Raw genomic sequence first — 26100 nt, forward strand, 5'->3', positions numbered from 1 at the left:
CACTGCAAAATATTCCATGTCCTTGCTGTTATTTATCCTCTGTGGAAGGGGAAGAACATTTTAAGCTACTACACCTGAGGTAAAGGTTTTCATCTTTGTAACAACAGATAGTTTCACAAGCTAAGCACAGGCTCACAGGATGTTAGGGGCTGGGAGGGACCCCCAGAGATCTTGGAGTCCAACCCCCTGCCAAAGCAGGACCATAGAATCCAGCACAGGTCACAGAGGAACACATCCAGATGGGGCTTGAAAGTCTCCAGAGAAGAAGACTCCACAACCTCTCTGGGCAGCCTGTTCCAGTGCTCTGTGAGCCTCACAGTGAAGAAGTTCCTCCTCACGTTGGAGTTCCTCCTGTGCTGGAGTTTCTATCCATTGCCCCTTCTATAATAGTACACTGCCATAACTTCAGCCCCTTTTCAGGTGTGATTTTGTGTACTACTACTGCACTTCTAGCCTGCTGCTTCATGGCAAAGCTAGCAATGCCTTGTCTAAAAGAATTGCTCTTGGAATGCTCAGTGAGCTGCTCTGGCTGCAGAAAACCAAAACAAAGCTAGATCTTGCTCTTGAATTTCAAAGCTTACTGTGCCACCTGGCAAAATCTTTTCTTGCTACCAGCCCCATGCCTCAGAAGCACTCTGGAACTGTAATGCAAGTAGGACAAATGGCCTCTTTCCATCCAGCCTGGGGTCTGCTATCTAAATTCTGACTCATGGCACTGTTTTCTCCAAGTGTTTACATCTGTTACCACAACTGGTGGAACTCTCCCAAGAAGGCAGGATGGGAGTAGTTCCCTTGCCCATCTGCAATGACCCATCCTGTGTTCTGGATGCACAGCCTGAGGCAGGTGAGCATCCCCTCACCAGCACATTGCACTGTGCTCTTCCAGCGGGGAACAGCTGAGTGCGGGGAGCCTGCAGAAATTCCAGCCTGCAGCTTAACAGGCAAAGACTGTTTGAGGGGTGATGTCCTCCTTATATACAACCTACAGGAGCTCTAGAAGCTGTCCAGTGGCACAAGAAACCCTTTAAGCCACAAGATGACTCAGAAGATGATAAGGTTTTTGGCTGCTCCCTGTCTGCCAGCCATGACTCAGGCAGCAGCAGCCTGCAGGAACTGAAAGCACCCTGGCAGTGTCAGTGACAGGAGGAGACAGGAGCAGCAGCTGCCTCAGCCCTGGCCTGCCAAGAGCCTGTCAGCCAAAGCCAGAAGATGGAGAGAGCTCAAAAGCAGCAGCAACAGCTGCTGAGTCAGCAGCATCAAGAGAGCTGCTGTCCACCCTCTCATCCACACACACACAAAACCAAGCTGGGTGCTTGCGTGACTTGCGTGATAGCATCCATGGAAATGTCACAGTTGTTGTGTGACTGATGGGAGCAAAGACTGGCAGAGTGGGAAGCACTGCACGGAGGGGGCTGAAGGGGAGCTTGGGTTAGCTGAGCTAACATCAAGGTTTGAGAGAGGGCAGAGTTGGTGCTGGTGGTTTTCTCATGCAAGCCATCAGGCTGGCTCTTTTGTCAGAGGTGCCAAATGAAAGTCCAAAAGGCCCTGTGAAAAACACCAAGGTGTTTGGATGTACTGCTTACTCAACCAGGCCCCAGTTGCAAGAGACTAATTACCAGGCATTACTCCCAAAGTTTACACTGGGACAAAATTTTCCATTTACAGGCAGGTTACCTTTGGAATGCAGATAAGAGTTAAAACTGGGAACATGTGGAACGTGGCCGACAGCCACAGCAGGAGGTATGGCAGCTGTTCACTCTCTGGCTAAGCCACTACACGCTTCCCTGGCCACACCAGCACTGGTGAACAGGTGAGGGCAATTCTGCTCTCTCTGGGTAGTGTTTCTGAGAGGCAGGACTGGTGCTTCTCATCCAACTGGCCTCAGGAGTTCACAAACTCACTGGTCCTCTGTCCAGAAATACTGCTCAGCCTCACCCAGCCCTGCATGAAGCAAGCCATCACTGCCTTGTAGAGGGATTTATTTACTGCTGGAGGTGCAGGGGCTGTGCTGAGCTCTGCCAGTCCGTGCCAGCACAATTTCACTTCCCAGCCAGCTCCCCTAGCCTAGAGGCTGTGGTTTGGTTGGCAGGCAGACTGCCCTTGCTTTCAGCAGGCTGCCACACAGGGTGAGAAGCAGTGGGGAGAGGAGTCACCATAAGCACAGCTCTGAGAAGGAAGCTGACCCTGAGCCTTCCTAGGAGGGAGGAGCTGATGGCTGCCAACAGAAAGAAAAGGAACTGACAGAGTCTGTGTCAGTAACCAAACATTCTGGATTTTATGCAGTTTTGGCTTCTGTTGCCTTTAGGCAAGAAAATGCTCGATATGAACACAGTGATTGCACCAAGTTTTTCCAGTTACTGTCTGCTTTCCCCCACAGCTGCACCCTCAAAGCTGCCAAAATGGCAGCCTCAAGACACGGGGGGATAAGGTGAGTAGGCAACAAAAGCTTCCTTCTTAACAGAAAAACACTTCCAAAAGAAATCCATCTGAGTGCAGGTGGTGCACAGGGCTGCTCCTTGTCCTGCATCTGCCCTGGAAGACAACTTTGCTGTCCTGGTTTACTAGGAACTCTTCAGGCCACCTCCTGGGAATCATCTGGAACAATCCTCCACACAGAGTCACTCACTGAGATTTTCTCAGATAAAACCATTTGGAATATCCAGAAGACAGAGCTGGGGTTTGGGGGTACAGAGGAAGGAGTTGTTTCCACACTGAAGCCTGCAGCTGGCAGCACTCCCATCACAACTTGCATCCCACCACTCCTTATCTCAGCTCTCTAAGTGTGCAGAGCAATGCATCCGAACCGCAGCAACAAGTGAGCAACCTGCTTCCAAGCACAAGGGAGGAAGAAATGTGGTGCAAGTCTTCTGGGAAAGCTGGCCCAGGTTGCCCAGAGAGGTGGTGGATGCCCCATCCCTGGAACCATTCCAGGACAGGCTGGACAGAGGTCTGAACAACCTGCTCTAGTTGAAAATGTCTGCTCACTGCAGGGGAGTTGGACTAGATGACCTTTAGATGTCCCTTCCAACCTGAGCCATTCTGTGATTCTTAGGTAAGACAATTTCATTCAGTGAGACTTGGAGCCACCAGCCCAGAGAACCATCACCCTCCCAACTGTCACAGCTGATGGCACAGTGGGATGGGTAATTTAAGGAATCACAGAATGGCTCAGGTTGGAAGGGACTTCAGAGATCATCTCCTCCAACCTCCCCACCATGGGCAGGGACACCTCTCAACTAGACTCAGCTGCTCAAGGCCTCATCCAGCCTGGCCTTCAACATCCCCAGGGAGGAGGCAGCCACAACCTCCCTGAGCAGCCTGTTCCAGAGTCTCACCACCCTCCTACTGAAGAGCTTCTTTCTCAGATCCAGTCTAACCCTGCTCTCCCTCAGCTTCAAACCATTCCCCCTTGTCCTCTTGCTAGACACCCTTAGGAAAAAAACATTTGCTTCAATTCAAGTTCTCAACGTATCAAACTACCAGAAATATAAAACAAACACCTTTAACAGTAATAGTTGATCAACACTTTATTTAACAAAAAGATCAGTTTCAAACTTTTAATGGTATCAAACTCAAAAAAAAAGAAAAAAAAAAGAAAAAAAAAGTATCTCACTGCACTTCCTACCACAACTGTATGAGAATCCCCTGCAAAATGTTTCCATCCAACTGAAATATACCAGTTCTCATGAAGAGCATCTCAGGGAGCTTACAACCCACATGTACAGATCAAGAGAAGCAAGAAACTAGGCACAAAGCATAAAAGAAATCACGACTCCCTTTCTTTCTACTTGCCTGTGGCAGTGTCTTACTCCAGGTGTTTGTGTTCCTTCTGTGTAGTGTACTGAGGGGGGCCTGTTTGGTCTGGTTTCTGTGACCCAGATCTAAGGGGTGACTGTCTCTGGAGTTCACAATCTGAACAGCACTCCTAGGGCTGATTTTGCACTCAGGGACAGGCTAAAACATTTGCAGACACACCAGATGAGTCTAGCCCTTGCTTCCATCGCTCTCTTGTTTGTTCGCCACCTCAGCCTGCTCTGCTGCACAAGTGCTAAGTTATTTACTCCTCAGTCTAACAAGTCCCAAAATAGGAGACAGAAACCCAACACAAAATCAGCTGCATCCAGGAGTTATGACAGTATTTGGACCCAGCAATGCTAATATTTAAAGTCTAACAAGAAGTTTATAAATAAGGTTGCAACCAGAAAGGTTTGGGAAGGAGGGATTGAAACACTGTTTCAAGAGGCCAGCAGAAGTCAAAGATGGTTAGTTAAACACAAGGCAGCTGGGAGCAAAACTTTCTTTTTCCTGAAGTCAAAACCCAAGACATCCATGGCTGCAAATCCAGGCCTGGTTAATTTCATTCACAGCTTATGGAAATTCTGCAATGGCATGGCTGTCCTCTGCATGTGCTGCTGGCAAACTGCTATCACTTTGCTCAGGAGTGTTCTGAGAGGACCTGGCCTCCACACCTAACAATTTCTACAGGTTCTTTTCATGGGGAATATTTTCTGTTTCCTTCTCACAAATATTTTGAATACAAAAGAGTTTGTTTTACATTTTGAAAGGTACTTGCTGAGTTTTCTCCCTACTACACATCCATCCATCCCTCCAGGTGAAGCTGCACTGTTCAAAGAGAACTTGCTTAGCCCAGAACCAGAGGCGTGGTTCTCACAGCAGGCACAGCAGCACACTCTGTCCATCACACCCCCTGCCTGGAGGCCCTTACCACTTGTGGTGATCAAACAGACCCAGCAATTCCAACTGAAAACCTCTGCCCATTTCACCAGCTTACCAGCATGCAGGCACATGCAGACAAGGGCTGGCTGCCCAAGTGCTAAGCTCTCAGAAACATGCTTGCCAAACCCCTTTCAATACACGCCTTCAGACAGTAGGTCAGCTCAGGATTCTGCTCTTATCTTTACAGTTCATCGTGTTCCTCTTTGGCCTCCTGGTCCTTCAGCTTGAATTCTTCAGCAGTAACTTTACCATTTCCATCTCGGTCTTGATTGGTGAACATATTTTTGACAATCTTTTCAAAATCAAACCCAGGAGCTAGTTTTCCTTTGCCAGAATCAACTTGAGCTTGAATGTACTCTGAAAACTAAACCGAGAAGAAAACAGCTCATGATAAAGCAGACACTTAAACCCAAGGAGTATTTCCAAAAGAGCATTCATTTGTGACTGACTGTTCAACATTTTACAACTTAACTGTGTGTAGAAGTCCAGAAGTGGTTATTCAGTTCCTGGGTGGACTGCTGCTGGCTCAGCAATGGCTCAAGACCTCACCATAACCTTACAGCGAGCAGACAGTGAGAAGCCTGAATTCAACACTAATTCTGCCTCTCACACTTGTGCCCTAAGTAGCTGTTGTTGACCAGGGAGACCACAACAGGAAATGATCTCAAGCAGTTTGGCCATTCTTCTATTTCTTTTTTTTTTAATCTCTAAAAGTCAGTAACAATGTTTTAAATTACATGCTACCCTCCTGTTTCCCTGATAACAAAGACCACTGGGGGAGAAGGGAGGGAGGAAGAGAGAGGGGGAGAAGGGAGGGAGGAAGAGAGAGGGGGAGAAGGGAGGGAGGAAGAGGGAGGGGGAGAAGGGGATGCATTGACAGTGGTAGGAGAAAACCACTGCAAGTCTTTTCATTGTTTCAGCTTACCTCCTCCAGAAGAACCTCTCCATCATGATTCTGGTCTATTTCTTCAAAGAGATTGGGAGAGACCTCCCCATTCCACACAAACATGTACCCTTCAGGCAAGCCAGACACCAGCTCCAGCAGTTCAATGTCGAAAACTAACACAGCGCTGCCAGGCACTTCTCCTTCTGTCACAACAAAGGGCAAAGAGGGACATTTCTCCTCACTTCACTGAAGGGTATGTTCCCTTTCAATCCATAATCACAGTTCTCTCCCTGCTCCAACAGCTGCATCACTGCTGTGATTCCTCAGGACCCCACCTCCACCACATCTTCCTGTTCACTTCGACAGAGTAATCCAAACACAAATGAAGCTTCGCAACAACACTGCACCCATTTTTCACTTAGAAAGGTACCTGGGTGCATACCAAACACCAGTGATTGGTCAGTGTTTGCAGTGTTTCAGACCATCACTTTTCTAGCCTGTAGCTTCTGCGTGTGGAGTTTTCTTTCCCTTTTCTAGCCTGCAGCTTCTGCATGTGGAGTTTTCTTTCCCTTTTCTAACCTGTAGCTTCTGAGTGTGGAGTTTTCTTTCCCTTTTCTAACCTGTAGTTTCTGCATGTTGAAGTTTTCTTTCCCTTTTCTAACCTGTAGCTTCTGAATGTGGAGTTTTCTTTCCCTTTTCTAACCTGTAGCTTCTGAATGTGGAGTTTTCTTTCCCTTTTCTAACCTGTAGCTTCTGAATGTGGAGTTTTCTTTCCCTTTTCTAACCTGTAGCTTCTGAATGTGGAGTTTTCTTTCCCTTTTCTAATCTCTCAGTTTTCGAATGTTGAAGTTTTCTCTCCCTTTTCTAACCTCTCAGTGCTGAACAGTCACATTCACTTTTGTTTCCTGAATAACATGTCGCATGTCCAAGCCTGAGTACCCAGTTCCCTATCCCAGAGGACAGTGTTTACACCCCTCTGCAACACCAGAGGGCCTGGAGCTTTCCCTTTTGACAAAGCAAGGCTACCAGGGGCCTCTGTTCCCCTTTGTCCTGGGATTGCCTTTGTATTGGCCACAGGAACAGCGTGGCTTAAAATGCAACACAGACAAGAAGTTCCTTTCAGTGCATTCAAGCAGCTAAGAGACATCCTATGTCCTGATGCACAGCAAACACCAAGCAGGCAGACTTGTGCTTCAGCTACTCCAGAGATGCTCAGTGGATGTGCAATAGGTTTCACTCACTCACCAACTCCATCTTCTCCATAACCAAGGTGAGGTGGAATAACAACTGTCCGGCGTTCCCCCACACACATGTCTTGAAGGCCCATGTCCATCCCCACCACCACCTGCCCAAATCCCAGCACAATGTTGTAGGTCTTGCCAAGGCTGTGTCTGGAGAGAAAGGAGAGAAACACTTACAAAACCCCTCAACCACACAACAGAGAATTTCTGTTGCTCAAAATTACCACAGAAATAGCATTTTCTGGTTAGTGTCCTGTTGGCATGTCCAATGCAGTGTCACCTGAGGCTCTTCTCAAGGCAGCAAGATACAGCCAACACCAAACAGAAGCGTTCCTACTGTTGACAAGACCTCTGGTACTAAGGTTGCAGGCTTCTCAAACAAAATTCAATTAAAAACATTAATCCTCTCAATTAAACCCCCAAAGTATCTTATCTCAAGATCAGGGCTTTTACCTTTGACATACTTTTAACTCATGAAGTTGGGCTTTTTAGCAGATGTAAACAGTTCAGATAGACACTTGTCCCAGAACTACCAACCTCTGAAGATCTGGGTGCATTCCCATGGATCAGCCATCCCTTTGGCCCAGAACTACCAACCTCTGAAGATCTGGGTGCATTCCCAGGGATCAGCCATCCCTTTCATGCAATCAAGCACTACAATGTGGGAGCCACTTAATCAAGACAGCTTGGGAATACCATTGCTACTTAACCACATTATACCTTGCTGCTGGTGGCTCAGGTCTAAATTGAGAAGTTATCAGGAGTTTAAAGCCCAGAAGTCAAACAGCATGTGGTTAGTGCAGTGCTAAATGACTTTTCCCTCAGTTTGTGTCACAGCAGCAGGACCCTTTCTTCTGCTGGTCTCCTTTCTTTGGTTCTTTGGCTTGGCTCTACCACCACAGGACACGCTTGTAGATTCATTATTTGGAAAGAAAACAATTCAGTGGCTAGGAGGTCAGCCTTCAAATCAGGATCCCATGTTTCATCATCTTTGATTCTCTACAAACTGCTCTGAGTAGGAGAGTCTCAACATCCCTTGCTCTCTGCTCCAGACTAGGAATGGAACATTCCTGCCATGTAAGAGGTGTGTAGAATCCAAACACATGTTACCTTGCATGCATCCTTGCCTACAGCGTCCTGCCATGTGCTCCAATGTAAAGCAGCTTGGCAGCTCTGCAAGCTATTGTGTACACTGGGAAAGCTAGGAGCTGCTGCTTATGTTAAGTAGAACCTGACTGAAAATAGCTTTTCCCTCTTCCCCTCCAAAAATAAAACATTATTTAGATGACTTGTGCTGTCCCAAAAAAGAAGGCAGCAAAAAAAGCTAGCAGCAAACACTTCTCAATGTGCCAGACTGGAGCAATCTCCTGCTTCCCCCAAACATGCTGTCAGCAGGAAGAGGAACACAAACATCATCATCACAGTCATATCAAGCCCTCTGATGTTTCTGAATGCTGATCAGCACTTGCTGCAGCACCACAATACAGGAAAACCAGAACCCATGTGTGGTGACCACTTACTACAAACCACACTCAAAGCACCTTTGACAGGACTCCAGCAGGGCTCTCTCAGGAGTACTCAATCAGCACCAAGTGCAAACCCTGCGCAAGAAACTGAATCAGCTTCATAGAATGGCTCAGGATGGAAGAGACCTCAGAGATGATCTACTCCAAACTCCCCACCATGGGCAGGGACACCTCTCAACTAGACTCAGCTGCTCAAAAGGCCTCATCCAGCCTGGCCTTCAACACCCCCAGGAAGGAGGTAGAGTCACCATCCCTGGAGGTGTTTAAGCAGGATGTGGACCTGGTGCTTAGGGACATGGTTTAGTATTGACCCTTCAGTGCTGAGTCAAAGGTTGGGCTGGATGAGCTTTGAGGTCTCTTCCAACCAGATGATTTCTGTGATTCTGTGAGGCAGCCACAACCTCCCTGGACAACCTAGTCCAGAGTCTCACCACCCTCCTACTGAAGAACTTCTTCCTCAGCTCCAGTCTAACCCTGCTCTCCCTCAGCTTCAAACCATTCCCCCTTGTCCTGTCTCTAGACACCCTTATGCAAAGTCTCTCTGCAGCCTTCCTGTAGGATCCCTTCAGCTATTGGAAGGCAGCTCTAAGGTCCCCCTGGAGTCTTCTCTTTCCCAGGCTGAACACCCCCAGCTCCCCCAGCCTATCCTCACAGCAGAGATGTTCCAAGCCCTTGGATCATATTTGTGGGCCTCCTCTGGACTCACTCCAGCAGCTCTGTGTCCTTCTTATGCTGGGGACACCAGGCCTGGGTGCAGTATTGGAGGTGGGCATGCTGAGCCCTGTGTCATTCCAGCATGACTGGCCAGACACCTGACTTAGCCCACTCAAACACTGCCATGCACACAGCCTGTTCCATCCCTCCCCTATAGTGTTTATGTTCTTCTCCAACACACTCCTACATCCTCCTTGTTCCCAGTTCCCTCACCATGCTCCAGCAGATTGCCTTTTTCTTTTCCTCCCCCTATATACCTTAGGCAGGCAGATATAAAAAGAAAAATAAATCCATTTTACAGAAATAGCCACATTTTCACTTCCAAATCCTTTATTCACTGCCTGCCCACTTTGCAGGAATTCCTTTCTGCTCTCACAGCTGCTAGGGATATTTTCTTGTTGGAAAATGCTCTGAGCAACCTCATCTGGTGAAGGATGTCCCTGCTGACTGCAGGGGGTTGGACTAGCTGACCTCTGGAGGCCCCTTCCAACCCAAACCATTCTCTGGGTGTTTAGCAGGAGATGTACTTACGTCGAGTCCAGCAAGGTACCATCCAGGAGCGAGGCGTTGTAGTGGTACTTCAGGTAATCTCCCTTCTTACTCAGCACAGTGCAGTTGGAAGGTTTGTAGTTAACAGTAATGCTGACTGAATCTGAGGGGTTGTGGAAGTCAACCACATGGATGTCAAAGACCAGCACTGCAGATCCTGGAATCTTCCCTAAAAAGGAAGCAAATTGGGCAAGTGAAGAGAGAACCCAGGCAGGTTTGTGATGACCACGTACTGCACCCTCTAGGAGTAGGGATTGCCACTGTGTCTGCTACTGAGTCATTTTGCTCTTCTCACTCAGAATTAAAGGATTACACCTCCTCTGTATTCAGCAGATGCAAGCTGCATTGTATGTAGGAAAGAGAAGCAGTGGAAAGGCACTCAACTTGCACTCAATCCAACAGTGAAGGGGAAAGTTTGCACTACTGAGAATGATGCAACAGGGAAGCAATAACCATAGATTTCCTGTGACCACCCTAAATAGCTGATCTGTGTTTCATGTACCACTTCATCACTGACCGTCAGAATTCTTGTAGGACCTCTCAGGCTCAAGGAATGCCATTGTGTCTAAAAGGTTACATTTCCTTAAAACATCCTGTTAGCAACTTCTTCCTCACCTCAGCATAATGTGCAACTGCATTACCAGGAATGACAGACACATCCAGATCCAGGAATGGGATTAGTTGACAGTCTAATTCCCAAATCCACAGCAGACAATTTGCATTCCTAGAAGAGAGGCTTTTCTTCCAAGTCTCTTTTGCCAAATAAGGAGCCAGGAGGTACCTTTTGAAACTGTAACCATGAAAGTGTGATCAGCTAGAAGGGTTCTCATATTCAGCCCCTCACAGCAATCTTTTCAGGTGCTAATGAGCTTTCCCAAAGGAATGTTAATTGTATGTTATACATACACAGACAGTGTGCTGTTACATGCATCCACTGCTTACACAGGCAGCTTAGGAGTCCACAAAACCTGTGGCTGTGGAAAGAACAGGACAGAAAACTTAACATGATTAATTCCTTTAGCATATAGAGCTGGTTAGACACACAGGAAGGAAGATCTAACACTGCCAGAGCTCCTGGCATCCAGCTACCAGTCTGTCTGAAACAGTGATTATCCAAATGAGTTCAGGTCACCAAGCAGCAGTCTGCCTGAAACACTAATTATCCAAATAATTTCAGGCCACTGATTACATATGACATTGGTCTGAGTTCTTCTTGTACCACCTATTTAGCTAATTAAAATAATTTTGCAACTTCTGGGTGTAATCCTGTCATCTGCATGCTCATAAAATAATGAACTAATCCACAAGCCTTTCAAATGCCCCCCAAAATGAAACTAGGCACAGAGGCACTAAACAATAGTGCACTACAGAATCACAGAATGTTAGGTGTTGGAAGGCACCTCAAAAGATCATCTAATCCAATCCCCCTGTCAAAGCAGGATCACCTAGAGCAGATCACACAGGAGCATATCCAGGCAGGTTCTGAGTATCTCCAGAGAGGGAGACTTCACAACCCCTCTGGGCAGCCTGTTCCAGTCATTATGGAAGACTTGAACAAGAAGTCAAGCTCACCTCTTCCTTCTTCTCCATATCCAAGATGAGGGGGAATTATTATCCTTCTTTTCTCCCCAGTGCATACACCTAGCAGGCCTTCATCCATTCCAGCAATGACATAACCTTTGCCCACATAGGTGTCATAGGTCCGGTTCCGTGAGTAGCTGTGGGGAACATCTGCATTTTAGCAACATCAGGAGTAGTGCAGAAAACACAGAGCCTTGCAGGAGCTCTGCAGCACAACCCTTACACCAGTCAGCAGCAAACACACAGCCATTAACTAGCCCCAGAGAGGCACGAGGCAATCACCATGTTCAATGAATCTAGGCCACCAACGTTTCATCAGCACGCATCATTTATTCACCAGCACTGGGATCCTGGCTAGGGAACAGCTTATTTGCAAATCCATTTCTTCTGTACTTTGAAAGAAAAAGCTCACCTATGTATTTTAGATTAAACAGAGAACATGGTTTGATAAACAACTAGGAAAAAAATGGTTTCTGCTTTACGTTTTCCTCATTCTGACTCTACTTCAATATCTGTTTATCAGCTGGATATGGTTTACATTCATGAGACACCATCCAGACATTTCACAGCCACAGCTATGTAGTTCAATGACTACAAGGAGGAGCTGAGACCTATAGGTTCTCCTGGGCTGCACAGCATTCAAATGAGTCCTGACAACAAAAGAGTGTCAATATTCTCCCTCCCTGCCAAACCAGACAAATCAGTTGTACGTGGGCTGCAGGATCTGCTTCAGCAATGCAATAAAAGAAGCCTACAGCAACCAACTGTGTTTATTACAAGGAGGTGTCTACCTTCTGCCTTTCTTCAAGGCATGCTACACAAAGGCACAAACGTTTGATTTCATCTTTACAAGGCAACTCTGGCAAAGAGCAAGACCAGTACAGGCCCTGATACAATTCAGAGGTTTAGTCAACTGCTCTAAGTCCAGAAAGCCCTGCCCAGGGGCAGTTCTGCAGCTGAACATTGCAAGGGGAAAAAAATTGAGGAAAAGATCATTAAAGATCTTGACCCCAGACAATCAGTGCTTTTGGCATGTCCCCTGTGAGCCTCTTTTCCCTGGACAACTCCAAGGCTTTCAGTAATTGTTGTTAGCTGACCTATTTCTTCATAGATTACTTGTTAGATATTGGCCCTTCTTGTTGATTCTGCTGGAAGCCAGGATGTGACCCTCTAAGAAAGAAGTCCTCTAACAACTGTCAGCACTTCAGAATGCTGTAGAGGCTGCTGTCTACAAAGCCTTTACTACTAGTTATTAACAACAACCCTAACACAAACACCACAGCCGTTTTCAAAAACTGTCTAATTACTACAGACCATATCCATTTACATCCCTACATCCACAAAGAGAGGTTCTGGGCAGATAGCCTATGGATAAGCTTAAAGTTCTTCACTTAGTAGTTCTCATAAGCTGTCAGTTGAGGTCTGCAGTGATAGCTGCTGATCTGGTCTCTGGCTTTCCATCCTCCCTCCAAGCCAGGCAGCTGAATGGGGAGGTCAAGGCTTATTCTGAACCTTACCCCACCTCAATTCCTTTACATGAGATATACAACTCCCTGACTCCTCCTCATGGGAAGCAGCACACACAGCACACTATGCAGCTTTTGTTGACAAACTGATCCTCAGCTTCAGCTTACAGCTCCTGTAGCGGTACTAGACATTTTTCCATGAGTTTATTTCATAAAACACTTCACAGTGGCTGGTTTTCAACTCTTTTTAGCTACTTGTGCCAGCTGTTCTAAAAACTGGAGTGGAAAAAAGTAAAGCATCACTCAATGAAGTGCAAACAAAAGTGACAGGAAGCTACAAAGGTATTACTCATCATATCAATCTGCATGTGAGGGTCGTGAATCCCTCTTCACAGAAACCCTGTTGCAGAATTCAGTCCTGAAAGACATAAGCCTTCAAAATGCACTGTTTTCAAGTACTGATGGAAAGACTGGTTGAGGTTAATTTCACACTAGCCACTAGCAGGCTGACTCACAATTCTCAAGACACAAAATGGGAATCATGTTTATTCTCTCTCTCTTCAGCAGTACCACGTATCTGGCAGACAAACTCTATGGCACAAAAAGACTTCAGACACAGGTCTAAAGCACACATAGCTTCACCAGGTGGATCACCACCCCTAGATGGCATCTGTGGTACTGTCATCATACAAAAGAAGTCTTTGGCTTCCTTCCCATATTGAAAAGGTTTTTGTGAGGTGGTTGGTTGGTTTGTTTGTTTGTTTTAAGAAGAAAATACTCCAACTCCACACAAACATTTCAAAAAGGAAGGAAACACAAAGAATTCTCTTTAGATCTATTATGGAGAAGTCAAGCTGGACATGGGATCTGTGGGGCTGCACGGGTTGGTTACCTGGAATCAAAGAGAGTGCCATCCAGCAGCGTGCCGTTGTAATGGTAGCGGACAAAGTCTCCCGCCTGGCTTCTCCGCTCACAAGATTCAGGCACGTGCTGGTTCTCAATTGCAATCCCATCTTTGGGGTTATGGAGGTCTAGCAAAGCCACATCAAAGACCAGGGAAGCTTGGCCAGGGATATCCTTACCTACAGAAGTGTTACAGTAGAAAATTACAGAATCAGCAGAATCACAGAAACATTCAGGTTGGAAAAGACCCTCAGGACCACCAAGTCCAACCCAGAACCCTACTCTACAAGGTTCACCCCTAAACCATATCATCCCCAAGCACCAATCCAAACCACCTTGAAACACAGCCAGGGTTGGTGACTCCACCACCTCCCTGGGCAGCCCAACAATATCATGTTTGTGGCCTCCTCTGGACTCACTCCAACAGCTCTGTGTCCTTCTTATGCTGGGGACACCAGAACTAGACACAGTACTCCAACACAGTGTGAGTTGCTTTGACTGAGAACCACTGAGTTCAAGATCTTGGCAAAATTTTAGAACACAGCCTCAAAAAGTTTTGTTACCCATCGAGAAGGCTACCACAGTTCACGGACATGAAGCCATGGAAGGAATATGAAACCTTGCACACCACAAAGACAGCCTTAAATATTAGGCCAGAAAGAATTATGCTGTCATTGGACTTCAAGTATTTGGAGTCACTAGATACTAATCACAGATTACATTCTCTGATTGAAACTTGTGTCAAAAACATGTCTGTTAAGAAACTTTCCTCTTTTTAATCTTATACTTTCTAATCAATCCAATCCTGGACATAACATATGTTGAAGCTCTCTTTCCATCACTTTGTTCCACCTGTCTGAAACAGGTGTTAGTGCTGCCCATTCATTTCAAATACACAAAGTACAGATTTCCTTGAAAATACAAATTATTTGAATAGTTGGGTTTGGTTTCCCCCCACACACCCACCCCAGAGAATCATTTTTACCATCTCCTTCTTCTCCATACGCCAGGAAAGGTGGAATTGTGATGATGCGCTTCTCTCCTACACACATTCCCAGGAGACCCTGGTCCATACCAGGAATCAGCCATCCAATTCCCACATAGGTATCGTAAGTTCGCATCCGGTTATGGCTACAAACAACAAAAATAAAAAACAAAACAGAAAAAAAAAAAAAAAAAAAAAAAAAAAACAAAACAAAGAAACAAAGAATTTTTAAAAATACAGAAAAAAAAAACCAAATAAAATAATTTCACAGAAAACCAAGGTAGGCAGGGGGCAAAGAAGGAGGCAGGCAGGCAAGCAGGGCGCAAAGAAAGAAGGCAAGCAGGGGGCAAAGAAAGAAGGCAGGCAGGCAGGGGCAAAAAAAGAAGGCAGGCAGGGGGCAAAGAAAGGAGGCAGGCAGGCAGGGGCAAAAAAAGAAGGCAGGCAGGCAGGGGCAAAAAAGAAGGCAGGCAGGCAGGGGCAAAAAAGAAGGCAAGCAGGCAGGGGCAAAGAAAGAAGGCAAGCAGGCAGGGGCAAAGAAAGAAGGCAAGCAGGGGCAAAGAAAGAAGGTAGGCAGGCAGGCAAGGGGCAAAGAAAGAAGGCAAGCAGGCAGGGGCAAAGAAAGAAGGCAAGCAGGGGGCAAAGAAAGAAGGTAGGCAGGCAGGCAAGGGGCAAAGAAAGAAAGCAGGCAAAGGGCAAAGAGGGCAAAAGATAAAAAAGAAGAAAAAAAAAGACACTTAAAAGGAAATAGAGAAGATGAGAACACAGCGAAACATCAGCCAGCCAGAGGAGAGAACATTATCTGTGAAAGCCACGTGCACAATATGCTGCTTGCTGCTCCAGAACTAGCACTCCTTGATTTACCAGGGGCTGGCTGGGCAGTGTTTCTCTGAATGCTCAGCTATTTCAGGCCCCTAACAGAGGGTTTGAAAAGTAGCTCACACAGAGAATGGCAGCTAGTATTAATGCATCATTTTCCAGCAAACTTTAATGAAGCACCCAGGCTGTAAACTTCAAATCTCAGTCTGGAGGTGTTAGCAGCTGAACTTCATCCCAACCTCTGCTTGTATCCAAGATGAACAGCTATGCTGCAGTGGTGGTAGGAACTATTAGCTGACTGCAGTAAAGAGCAATACAGACACAGGGAATGACATTTTGGAACAAGAAAGGGTCTGGGCTGGTAATGCTTAGCCAGAAATAATGTCCTGTCTCATTGGTTTGAGTCAGTACTGCTGTCCCATAATCCCTGAATAAATTCCTGACACTCACATGATGCTGTCTCTCATTTCTTGTCTTCCTGGGCAATTAGCATTAATTGTTACACTGGAATATACCAATGCAGGGGAGGAAGTGATGGTTTCGAGGGACATTGAATATCTAATAAAACAGACAAAGAGACACAACAGCTGCATACCTTGAATCAAAGAGGGTCCCATCTAGGAAGGTCCCGTTGTAATGGTACCGGACAAAGTCAGACACCTGGACTGTCCGAGGGCATTTCTCAGGTCTGAAGTAAGTCTGAACCTGCACCTGGTCCTCTGAGTTCCAGAGATCAATCAGAAGCACATCGAAATGGAGCACAGCATTTGGAGGTATCACACCAGCTGCAAAAACAAACCACCACAAGCTTATTTACATTTTCTACAGGACATCAGAAAACAGGGAACCAACTACACATTCCCTAAAGAAAATCCACAATGTATGACTTACTCCTGTCTGTATTCCCCCCCGACCCCTTGCAGCTACAAAACTAGGGGAAATCTGGCAACATGAACTGCTATTAACTGTATCCCTCAGGCAAACTGCTGCCTCTGAGCCTGCAGAGCAAAGCTGCTTTTGGCACTGCCATACCTAGTGCAGCACTGCTACGCCAAGACACAGTAAGTATTTAACAGTGAAGTAAACATCAATAACTAACTTCAGTAGCAAAGCTTCTTTGCTTAATGTCCTCTACAATCAGCAGTTCTTCCTTTTGTATGCAGAGGCAGCCTGGAGCCATGAGCTGTAGGTTTAATAGACACTCCTGAGCAGGGTGGAACCTCTCAGAAATTCATAGAATCCTAGAATGGCTCAGGTTGGAAGGGACCTCAGAGATCATCTACTCCAGCCACCCTGCCGTGGGCAGAGGACACCTCTCAACTAGACTCAGCTGCTCAAGGCCTCATTCATCCTGGCCTTGAACACCTCCAGGGCAGCCTCCTTGGGCAGCCTACTCCAGAGTCTCACCACCCTCCTTCTGAAGAACTTCTTTCTAAGCTCCAGTCTAACCCTGCTCTCCCTCAGCTTCAAACCATTCTCCCCTGTCCTATTGCTAGACACCCTTATGAAAAGTCCCTCTGCAGCCTTCCTGTAGGCTCCCTTCAGGGACTGGAAGGCAGCTCTAAGGCATCCCCTCCCCACTGAGTCTTCTCCAGGCTGAACAACCCCAGCTCCTTCAGCCTGTCCTCATAGCAGAGGTGCTCCAGCCCTCTTTGCAGCCCTCCTCTGACCTCGCTCCAACAGCTCTGTGTCCTTGGACACATAGCTTTGCAATCTCTACCCTTGTCTTCCATGCGTCCACTTCCCCTGGGTCCTGCAGAACCCTTGCAGAGCAGCTCCTGGCTGGCCCCACGCCGCACTTACAGACGCCCTCGGTGCCATAGGCGAGCTTGGGGGGAATCCTGACGAAGCGCCGCTCGTTCACGCACATCCCGACCAGGGCCTTGTCCATCCCAGCAATCAGCTGCCCTTTTCCCACAAACACGTTGAACGTGGATCCCCTGTCATAGCTAAAGGGGATAAAGCAGGTAAAAAAGGTCAGCAGTTCATCTACCCACTGCTCCACTGGGATTTGGAGAGCTTAACCGTAATTATGTTTGGCAAAGAGGAGGCTGAGGGGAGACCTCATTGCTCTCTACAACTACCTGAAAGGACATTGTAGGGAGGCTGCTGCTGGTCTCTTCTCACAGGTACTGATAGGACAAGAAGGAATGGCCTTAAGCTACAACTGGCTAGGTTTAGACTGGACATTAGAAAAAAATTTTTCCCAGCAAGAATGGTCAGGGATTGGAATGAGCTGCCCAGGGAGGTGGTGGAGTCACCAACCCTGGATGTGTTTAAAGGTGGTTTGGATGTGGTGCTTGGGGATATGGTTTAGAGGTGAACCTTGCAGAGTAGGGTTCTGGGTTGGACTTGGTGATCCTGAGGGTCTTTCCAACCTGAATGTTTCTGTGATTCTGTGATTGTGTAATTTGCCCCCCCTCTTGCCCCACCAGTGCAATTTTATCATGAGACAGTTGCTAAGGGAAGGGGACAAATCTAAGCGCTTCAGAGGTTTCACCCCAGCTCTCCTGTTCACTGCTGACTATCTAGCTGAAACCTGCTAGATAGTGAGCTGCTAGAATTCTAAGAGTGTGTGATCTACACTACAGGCACCCAAAGCCTGTAACTACAAATGGATTATTTACACACTGACACACGTAAGGACTGGAAAATTATGGATAAAGAAGAAAAAAATGAACACTATTAGAAGAGATAAAAGGATGGCTGCTCCCACAGCAGGAGGTCAGCAATTTGATTTTGATGAAAAAAGCCAAATAAATATTACACAAACTCAGTAAGCTTTACAAAATGATACATGATGGCTGGGAACCCTCTGTGGGAGAAGAGGAAAGGGGAAAAGATGCCTTTTTTGAGTAACTGGGGTGAGACTTGCCGGTTGGTTATTTATTTTCTCCAGCTGGTTACTTATTTTCTCCTCCACATCCCCAACTCCCATGTCACTAAGACTGGAACTGCAGAAGCCAGGCACATGCACCAAACAGTGAGTTTGCCAGATCAAGAATCAACTTCTTCAGCTAAACGATCTCGCACTGTGATCACATGAAAGGTAAAAGAAATGCACCTTAGACGATTTCCACTTTTGCAGAGAGGCTGGAGAACAGCAGTGTTACTCCAGCAGAACACTAACAGTAGCTCATGTGGTTAGTCTGACCACCTTACATCTGCACAGTGACCCCATGCTGCTGTGCCTGAATTACTGCCCTTTTAATTTTTTGAAGCAATGGACAAAGACGGAGCAGGAAGCATTTCCAAAGCTTTATGCCTATTTTTAAGCTTTTACTGCTTCCCATTTTCTCAAATTGCTTTTCCAATTCAAAGGACTCTTATTATTTTTCACAGATAAAAGGCAGCCCTATAAAAAAAGTAAGTATAAAAAAAAAGGCTTGTGCCTCTGCCTGCTGAAATATTCTGGAAAGCAGCCAGGAACTAGATATCACTAGGGAAATGATGTCAAACTTTCCTTCAAAGGCTGTAGACATCACTTCCACAACATACTGAGCCTCCTAACAGTCCCAGAGCCTCAAATCCCTCAAATACTTTACTGAGCGATCTCTGTTTGCTCCATCTTCTGGTTTATTTTTTTTCTCCCATCCTGGCAAACGTTCCCCTAAAAGAAACAGCTCTCTATACAGAGCATTCACTTTCATTGCACAAATATTCCTGCTCCCAGGCAGGGATGGAAAACATTCAAATTAGCTCCTGAAAAATTCTATTATCCACACAAAAACATAATTAAGATGTTAAGACTAATAACAGGTGCTAAGAAATCCCCTCTCCCCCCCCCCAAATGGTATTTTTTAGCAATTGACAAAGCTTGGCAATACAGCTGGGATGGACTCCAAACCACAAAGGGTTTTTTTTCTCCTTGACAAAAATCAGCTTGCAATTAAGAAAACACTGATATTAGGGAAAGGACTGGACAAAGCAAGGCACAGCTCATGCAGCTTTGCAGGACTGACTGTGCAGATTCCTTAGAACTAAGCAAAAGTAGTTTTGATTACTGGAATTTACCAAATTAACAGCAGATGACTATGCAGTTAAATTCAAGCTTTAAAATGCAAATTTTTTTATGGCCACAGAAATAAAAATCCAAATACCAATGGGGGGGGGTGGGGAGGAGGGAATGGAAGAAACAGAAGGCACATTAGTTAATTTCTGTGACATGGTCATGAGTACTAAGGCTTTGTCAACAGCCTGTTAAGAAGGGCAGTATCACCACCTTCTGCTAGGAAACACAGAAGCAGTCTTTTAAACCTCAAGAACATTCCCAGCACCTGAATCATAAAGTCATAGAACGGCTCAGGCTGGAAGGGACCTCAGGGATCATCTCCAACCTCCCGACCATGGGCAGGGACACCTCTCAACTAGACTCTTCTTGCTCAAGGCCTCATCCAATCTCACCTTGAACACCCCCAGGGAGGAAGCATCCACAACCTCTCCGGGCAGCCTATTCCAAAGTGAAACTGCCCTCAGTTCAGCACCCAGAATATTTTCTAGACTCAGTTCATAGTTATGTTTGACTGAAAACTGATGCTGGGAAATACTTCCATAAACTTTAAAAGGCCCCAAATAGGTAGCAGCTGAAATGGGCAGAAAAAATGGACTAGTAGGACAATTTTAGCATAAAATTATTATCTTTGACTTGGATGCAGGGACAAAAAATATGAAGATCTTATAACAAATACTCTAAAATATTTATTCCATCAAGCTACAGAACATAAAACCCTCTTAATTTTCCATCATCTTAACAAGATAGACCACTGTCATCAATCTTAAATAAAGAACATGGTTAGTTAATAACAAATGTTCACCAAGATGAGCTGCCACCTAGAAAAAAAAAGCAACCAGGCTGAACAGCCCTGATTTCTGCACCTCTTTGAAATGAAGGCAGCCATACAAATACTCAAGCTAAATAGTAATGATGACAGTCTATATATATTGAAATTGAGAGGACTCAATGACACCAGTGCTGTACTGCCCTAACAGCCTGTTCCTCTCCCAAATAAATTCTGAGCCAAATCATGAAGAAGTTGGAATTAAACGAGAGCCAGCCCCTGGGAAGCCCTTCCAGGTGCCCTGCCACAGTGCAGAAATTTGCTGGCACAACTCAAGCACACAAGCAAGCCTCAGCGTGTGTCTGGAGGAATCAGAAGCACATTGCTGAGCACGTGGCTGGCTTGCCAATTGTCACAGCTTGGTAAAGCCAGCCGTGAGGACGCTGCCTTTGTGTATCCTCACACCTGCAGCTAAGGCTTCTTCTCCAAAACTGTCACTTCCCAACGAATTCACTGCCCTTGCTGTGCCTCTCCACTGAGGCTGCACCAATGCAAGCTGAAAGTCCAATAGCAAGCCACACTTTTTCCAGAAAGGTGCTGGTGAAGTGGCATTGCTGGCATACTGGAGTACAGTCAGCTCCAGAAGTGCTGAGCTGACTCTGAAGGACAGTTATTGCCCTAAGGCTGTAGATTTTCCTTGAAACACAAGGGAGATTACTGGGATTACTGAAAATACATTTGGGTTTTTCTTTCTGAGTAATACTTTGATCAGTGGCAATGAATGAAGCAAGAAAAAACAAACAAGCTGTCAGCAGCATCAGCATCCTTCACAGGCTCCTGATCCCACTATTTAGGCTTCCTGATCTCAAAAAAACAGCAGGAAAGCAGCCAGGCCTTTCACTGTACATAGGTCACCATCTATTCATGGGTAACTGATCCAAACATTTCTGTGTAAGCACAGCCTGATAACTCCTGTGCTCCTGGCAAAGATAATGATTCAGAAATGTCCATATTCGAGTAGGTTTGAGCCTAGAGAAGACAGAGCAAACAGAGAAAGAAGTGGGCCAGAAATCACTGAATGCTATGAAAGGCTGGGACACCACACAGGCTCCTGTTTACCAGGCTAGCCGAGCAGCCTGACGGTCTTCTCTCCTGGAGCAGAAAGCTCCTGGTCAGCACCTTGGAAAAACAGCTGGAAGAAAGCAGTGAGGATCCATCACGGCATGCAAACTACAGCGAACTGGACTCGTTCACCACAGAGGTCTCACCCTAGTCTCCAGCAGTCACAGCCTAGCTCTCTGCCCTTTCAGGCGCTTGCTCCCACAGTAGCCATGTACATCCTGACTTCGCACTTGTAAAACGCTGCCCAGCTTGCTACCGATCTGCTTCCAACTGGTCACCCCAACAGTGCTCGCAGGACACATCTGGGAAGCGTAATGGGACATGGACCGAAGCTCAGTCCCATCCCTGAACATCCCCGTCAAGCCCTTGCGGGGGCACTACCACCTCCGAACTCTCGTGGGTACAGCACCGCTCACTCCTCTCCTCCTTCCAGAGCGCACCCTCACACCAGCCAAGCGCCGAGGGGGCTGCACCCCGGGAGCGGCACTGCTCGCCAAGCCCGAGGCGCTCGCAAACCAGACCTGGAGTCGAAGCGGGTGCCGTCGGGGAAGGCGCCGAGGTAGTGGTACCGCACGAAGTCCCCGGGCCGCACGGCCCGCGGGCAGCTCTCGGGCACGAAGAGCTGCTCGATGCTGAGCTCGGTGCCGTCCCCGGGGAACTCGGCGGCGGGCACCGGCGGCGCCTGGCACGCCGCCCAGCTCACCAAGAGCGCCGGGAGCAGCAGCACCGCGCCGGGGCCGGGGCCCGGGCCCCGCCGCCGCACGGCCGCCGGCCCCGCCATGGAGGGACGGGTGCGGAACAGCCGCAGGGCGCGTTCGGCTGGCGAGGGGAGGGACGGAGAAGGAAAGGAAGCCGCCCGGCCCTGCCGCTCCTCCTCCCGCCGCTGCAAACTTGCAAACGTGGATGAAGCGCTCGCAGCCGGGACGGGGGAAGGAGGAGTCCCGGCGCCAGCTCCCCCCCCCCGCCAGCGGGGCTGCGCAGTCCCAAGCCGGGGAGCAGCGCTGCCACCGCCATCCCCTCCCGTCCGTCCCCTCCCCGGCCGCGGGCTGGCAGCTCTGCGACGTGGCGATGCCTCGGGGCGCCCTCCCAGCCTCCCCCCGCGACGATACATGGTCTTACTGAGTGACCAAGGGCTTTAGCAGCCTCGAGTTAACCAGGTGCCAAAACCAGGAGGAGCAAAAAGCCAGAGCAGCTGACCCAGCAGAAGTAATTCGTGTCATAAACCTCACGTCCACTATAAATTGGTAAGCTTGCTGTGGGCAAGCTCTCCTCCTGACGGCTGCCAGCCCAGGAGGGTCTTGCTCATCATCCTGCTCCCAAGGCCTGCTCTCCTCTTTGTGACCATCGTGCTTTCACTGCAGACGTAGTGCTCACAATGGGAATGCACAGCACACCATCACTACCTTGGCTGACTATAACCAGGTGTATTTCCTACTAGTATTAATAGCAGGATTTTTATTTGATTAAATTTGTTTCCATTTCAGCCCACAATTCTCCTTTTCCAGTTCCCAGAGGTGGAGGTGGTCATTGAGTGATAGAACAACTATTTGAAGACAAAACCCCACTGTAAATGTTCCATTTTATATCAAAACTCCAAAGATGCAAGTTTGTGCTGGCATCTACAACTTGACATAGACCTGTGCTGTCACAGGCATCTGCAACACCCTGTCAGGGAAAACTTCACAAATGACAGGAAAAAAAAATTACCTGACAAGCACCCAATAAGACTCCAGCATCCCAGAGGAATCAGCATCCCAGACAAACAGCTATCCCTTCCTACCTCTTTGTGCATAAACTGGCAAGAAGGAATAATTGCAGTAGAGAAGCAAGGATCTGCATGTGAAACCCTAAGCAAGATGAAGTTAAATACTACAATATTTTTGAAAAGCAGTGAATTGTATGACTGCAGGTTTGGGGCAACTGGTTGGAAATGCAGACATACCTAGGGATAGCATTGATTTTAAAAACAACAATGAGAAGATTTTGTTATTGATAAATTAACTAGGCAAGCACAATTCACTCTCAGGTGGACTTCTGAAAAGAAACTACTAAAAGCAGGGAAGGTGGTGGGACGATGGCTCACAGGCCCAGCTCCTTGTTCTTTGTGCATCCACCACCCAGCTATATTACCCCAGCAACAGAGAGGATGCAGCCAGACAAAATGTTTTTAAAGTGCTTTCAAAAATGCTTTTGTGTAATATTGACAGATTGCTAGGAAATGGCTGCTGCCCAATGACCTAACCAGTGAAAAAAAAGTTAGCATCTCAGGCAGCTATTGAAATATAACCAGATTTGTGGTTACAAATTACATCCTACGTCCAACAACAGTCACACTGCACATTCCAAATCAGCCCTGCAATGCATCCTTTAAACAAGCTGTGTAAATTGTCTGGTGATTGCCTAAGATTTAAATAGCACATTGTGGTGTTGGCTTGTATGGACACACTATATTTTCAGAAGAAGAACCTGTAGTTCATCACTGAAGTGTGTTGATACAACCAACATAAAGATAAAGCTTACCCTGCACTTGGCACTTTGTTTTGCCAGGCAATGGCACAGCCTTTATTTATTCCTATTTATTTAAGAATTTCTGTGTTTTCAAAACTATTCCTTGGACTCTTTACTATTTATGCAGTTTTGTCCTCATTACTCATTGCCTCTGTCAATAACAGTTCTCTGCTTCTCATGCAATTACCATTGCCTCAAGACTGCTATAAGTGTTACCTGCTTTATTAACTCCTAAAAGAGCCTCCTGTCTGTTCAGTGTTACCAAAACCTGCCTGCTGCATACTTCCACTCCATTCACCCTGTAGCTGATACAGCACGTGGCTCTCCATGAGCACGCACTGAGCTCAAGATCACTGTCAGCCAGGGAGACGCAGTTGCTTTCTGTCATCAGTTTTCTTCAGGGAGCACAAAGGCAGCAGAACACAAAAGCTGTCCAATATCTTCCTTAGAAAAGGGATTTAAAACATTTTTGCTATTTTTATGGCACACACACATAGACCACATTCTCACTTGTGTGTCTGTATGTTTGAACACTAACCCAGGCTCTCCAGAAGCATTTTGGGAGTGCTGATCACTATCACGATCCCCTGTTCTTCAGTCAGCCCCAAACCAGCAATGACTAATACACCCTGAACAGAGGGATAAGCATAGGCATGCCTAAAGCTCCTGGAGAAGCTGGTGCTGGAGGGATGAGACTTGAAAACACAGTACAGCAAAGGTTCATTCCCTCTTTGAAAACTTAGGTCTCAGGAATTCACAGGTCAGGCATTAAATGAGGATTAAAGCACTGGGATTCATGTCTTTGCATTTCCTTTTGGAGGATGTTATGTGACTCATGTAACATTCAGGGGGCTGCAGCTTTGAGCTACTCTGTATCAAACTAAAATAGATCTCAAGGGTTTGATGCTGTTCCCAAACCTTTTGATGGAACTAAAATGCCAGCTCTCATTCTCTGTGTATCCCAGCAGTATTACTATTGGATCTCCTCAAAAGACCAAGTGCCAAGAAGGTAGATATGAAAATTCCTTCATACCCTGCTGGTACAAATCAGTCTCAGAAGCACTGAAGAAAGCTGAGGAGCATGCTGATGAGTCATTTCACATAAAGATTAACTTATGGTAGCATGAGAAAAGGAAATAAAGCCTCATCTTGAGTCTGAGGTAGGCAACATACTACTGGTGTGTAAACCTGAAATGCTGTTCTGCTCCTTGCAATGTGCTTGAAGCCAGGCCAGGCAGGAAGTGATGAGATGGGAGGCCTAATGCAAATCCAAATGTTTGCAACACATCCAATCACATAAACATAGGAGAGCTTGGGACTCGTGAAATATTCTGCTGAGCATCTGTTGGACTTAGCCAGTACTTAACCACTAACTGTTCTCAATTACCCATCATATAACCAGATTCAGTCCCTAGATGCCTAAAGAATGTATTGTGCTTTGATATGGAGGTTTTCTAAAAGGATAGTGTGCTGAGAGAGTAAAAAAAAAAATATAGAGTGGATTTGCAATGCTTTCTAAACACTCTATCAATTATAGATGAGGAAAATTATAGGTGAGAGGTAGTCCTTTTTTTTTTTTTCCCCCTAGAAAGAATATGTCAAATGCTGCAGAGCTTGCAGATACCTTGAAATTATGGCAGGCAAATTTAGACAGAACTCAGATACTGGAAATAAAAAAAAAGTGAGAACCATGGAAAACACAGCTTAAACTGATAGAAAATCCAGTTTAAAAAAATACCAATTTGCTTTTACACTGTAGGTAATATTCAGAAGAACACAGTGTAATGCTGGGTTTGGTCATGTAATCTACAGGGGGATTGTGTGAAAGGACCTTGAATTATTTTTATCTTCTGCAGTTTTCCACAGCTGTTCACTTTGGTGTGGGCTCCCTTTCAAACTTCTCAGAAGCTCTTTAGAGAATAGTTTGGGGTTACAAATAATGTGGAAGAACCATGCTGCTTTCTCTGCTGAAAGTGAGGAAAACAAACCCCTCAATTATCGATTCAAGCTAATTTTTCCATCTAAAGGTCTGTAAAGTTCATGGAGATCTCCAGATTCTTTGAAATAACCACAGAAGCACAGTGTATCAACAGGGGGTTTAAGTACTAAAGATGGCTAAACTATACCCAGAAAACATTCTCAGTCAGTATGGGGTTTAATAAACAGCATTTTGAGCAAATACTAGTTCTGGTTTAGGCAGCCACATGATAAATTCAGAGCACCTGGAACCTCTTTGCACACAAAATATTTTCATATAAATTTTCTCAGTTACACATAAATTAATTCTG

At 46.4% G+C, this 26100-nt stretch overlaps 1 protein-coding gene across 1 annotated transcript; it reads right to left on the bottom strand.

The window, feature by feature from the left end:
* Positions 1-4839: 4839 nt before the first annotated feature.
* On the bottom strand, positions 4840-22085 carry FKBP9 (FKBP prolyl isomerase 9). Its single transcript, XM_054384876.1, has 10 exons — positions 21826-22085; positions 17208-17353; positions 16000-16189; positions 14589-14734; positions 13593-13782; positions 11226-11371; positions 9636-9822; positions 6869-7014; positions 5663-5826; positions 4840-5101 (listed from the first exon to the last, which is right to left on the bottom strand). The coding sequence occupies exons 1-10, from the start codon at positions 22083-22085 to the stop codon at positions 4919-4921; spliced, it is 1758 nt and encodes a 585-aa protein (XP_054240851.1). The 3' UTR covers positions 4840-4918.
* Positions 22086-26100: the final 4015 nt, after the last annotated feature.

This window comes from Indicator indicator, chromosome 11 (genome assembly GCF_027791375.1).
Source record: "Indicator indicator isolate 239-I01 chromosome 11, UM_Iind_1.1, whole genome shotgun sequence".
Classification (NCBI taxonomy): domain Eukaryota; kingdom Metazoa; phylum Chordata; class Aves; order Piciformes; family Indicatoridae; genus Indicator; species Indicator indicator.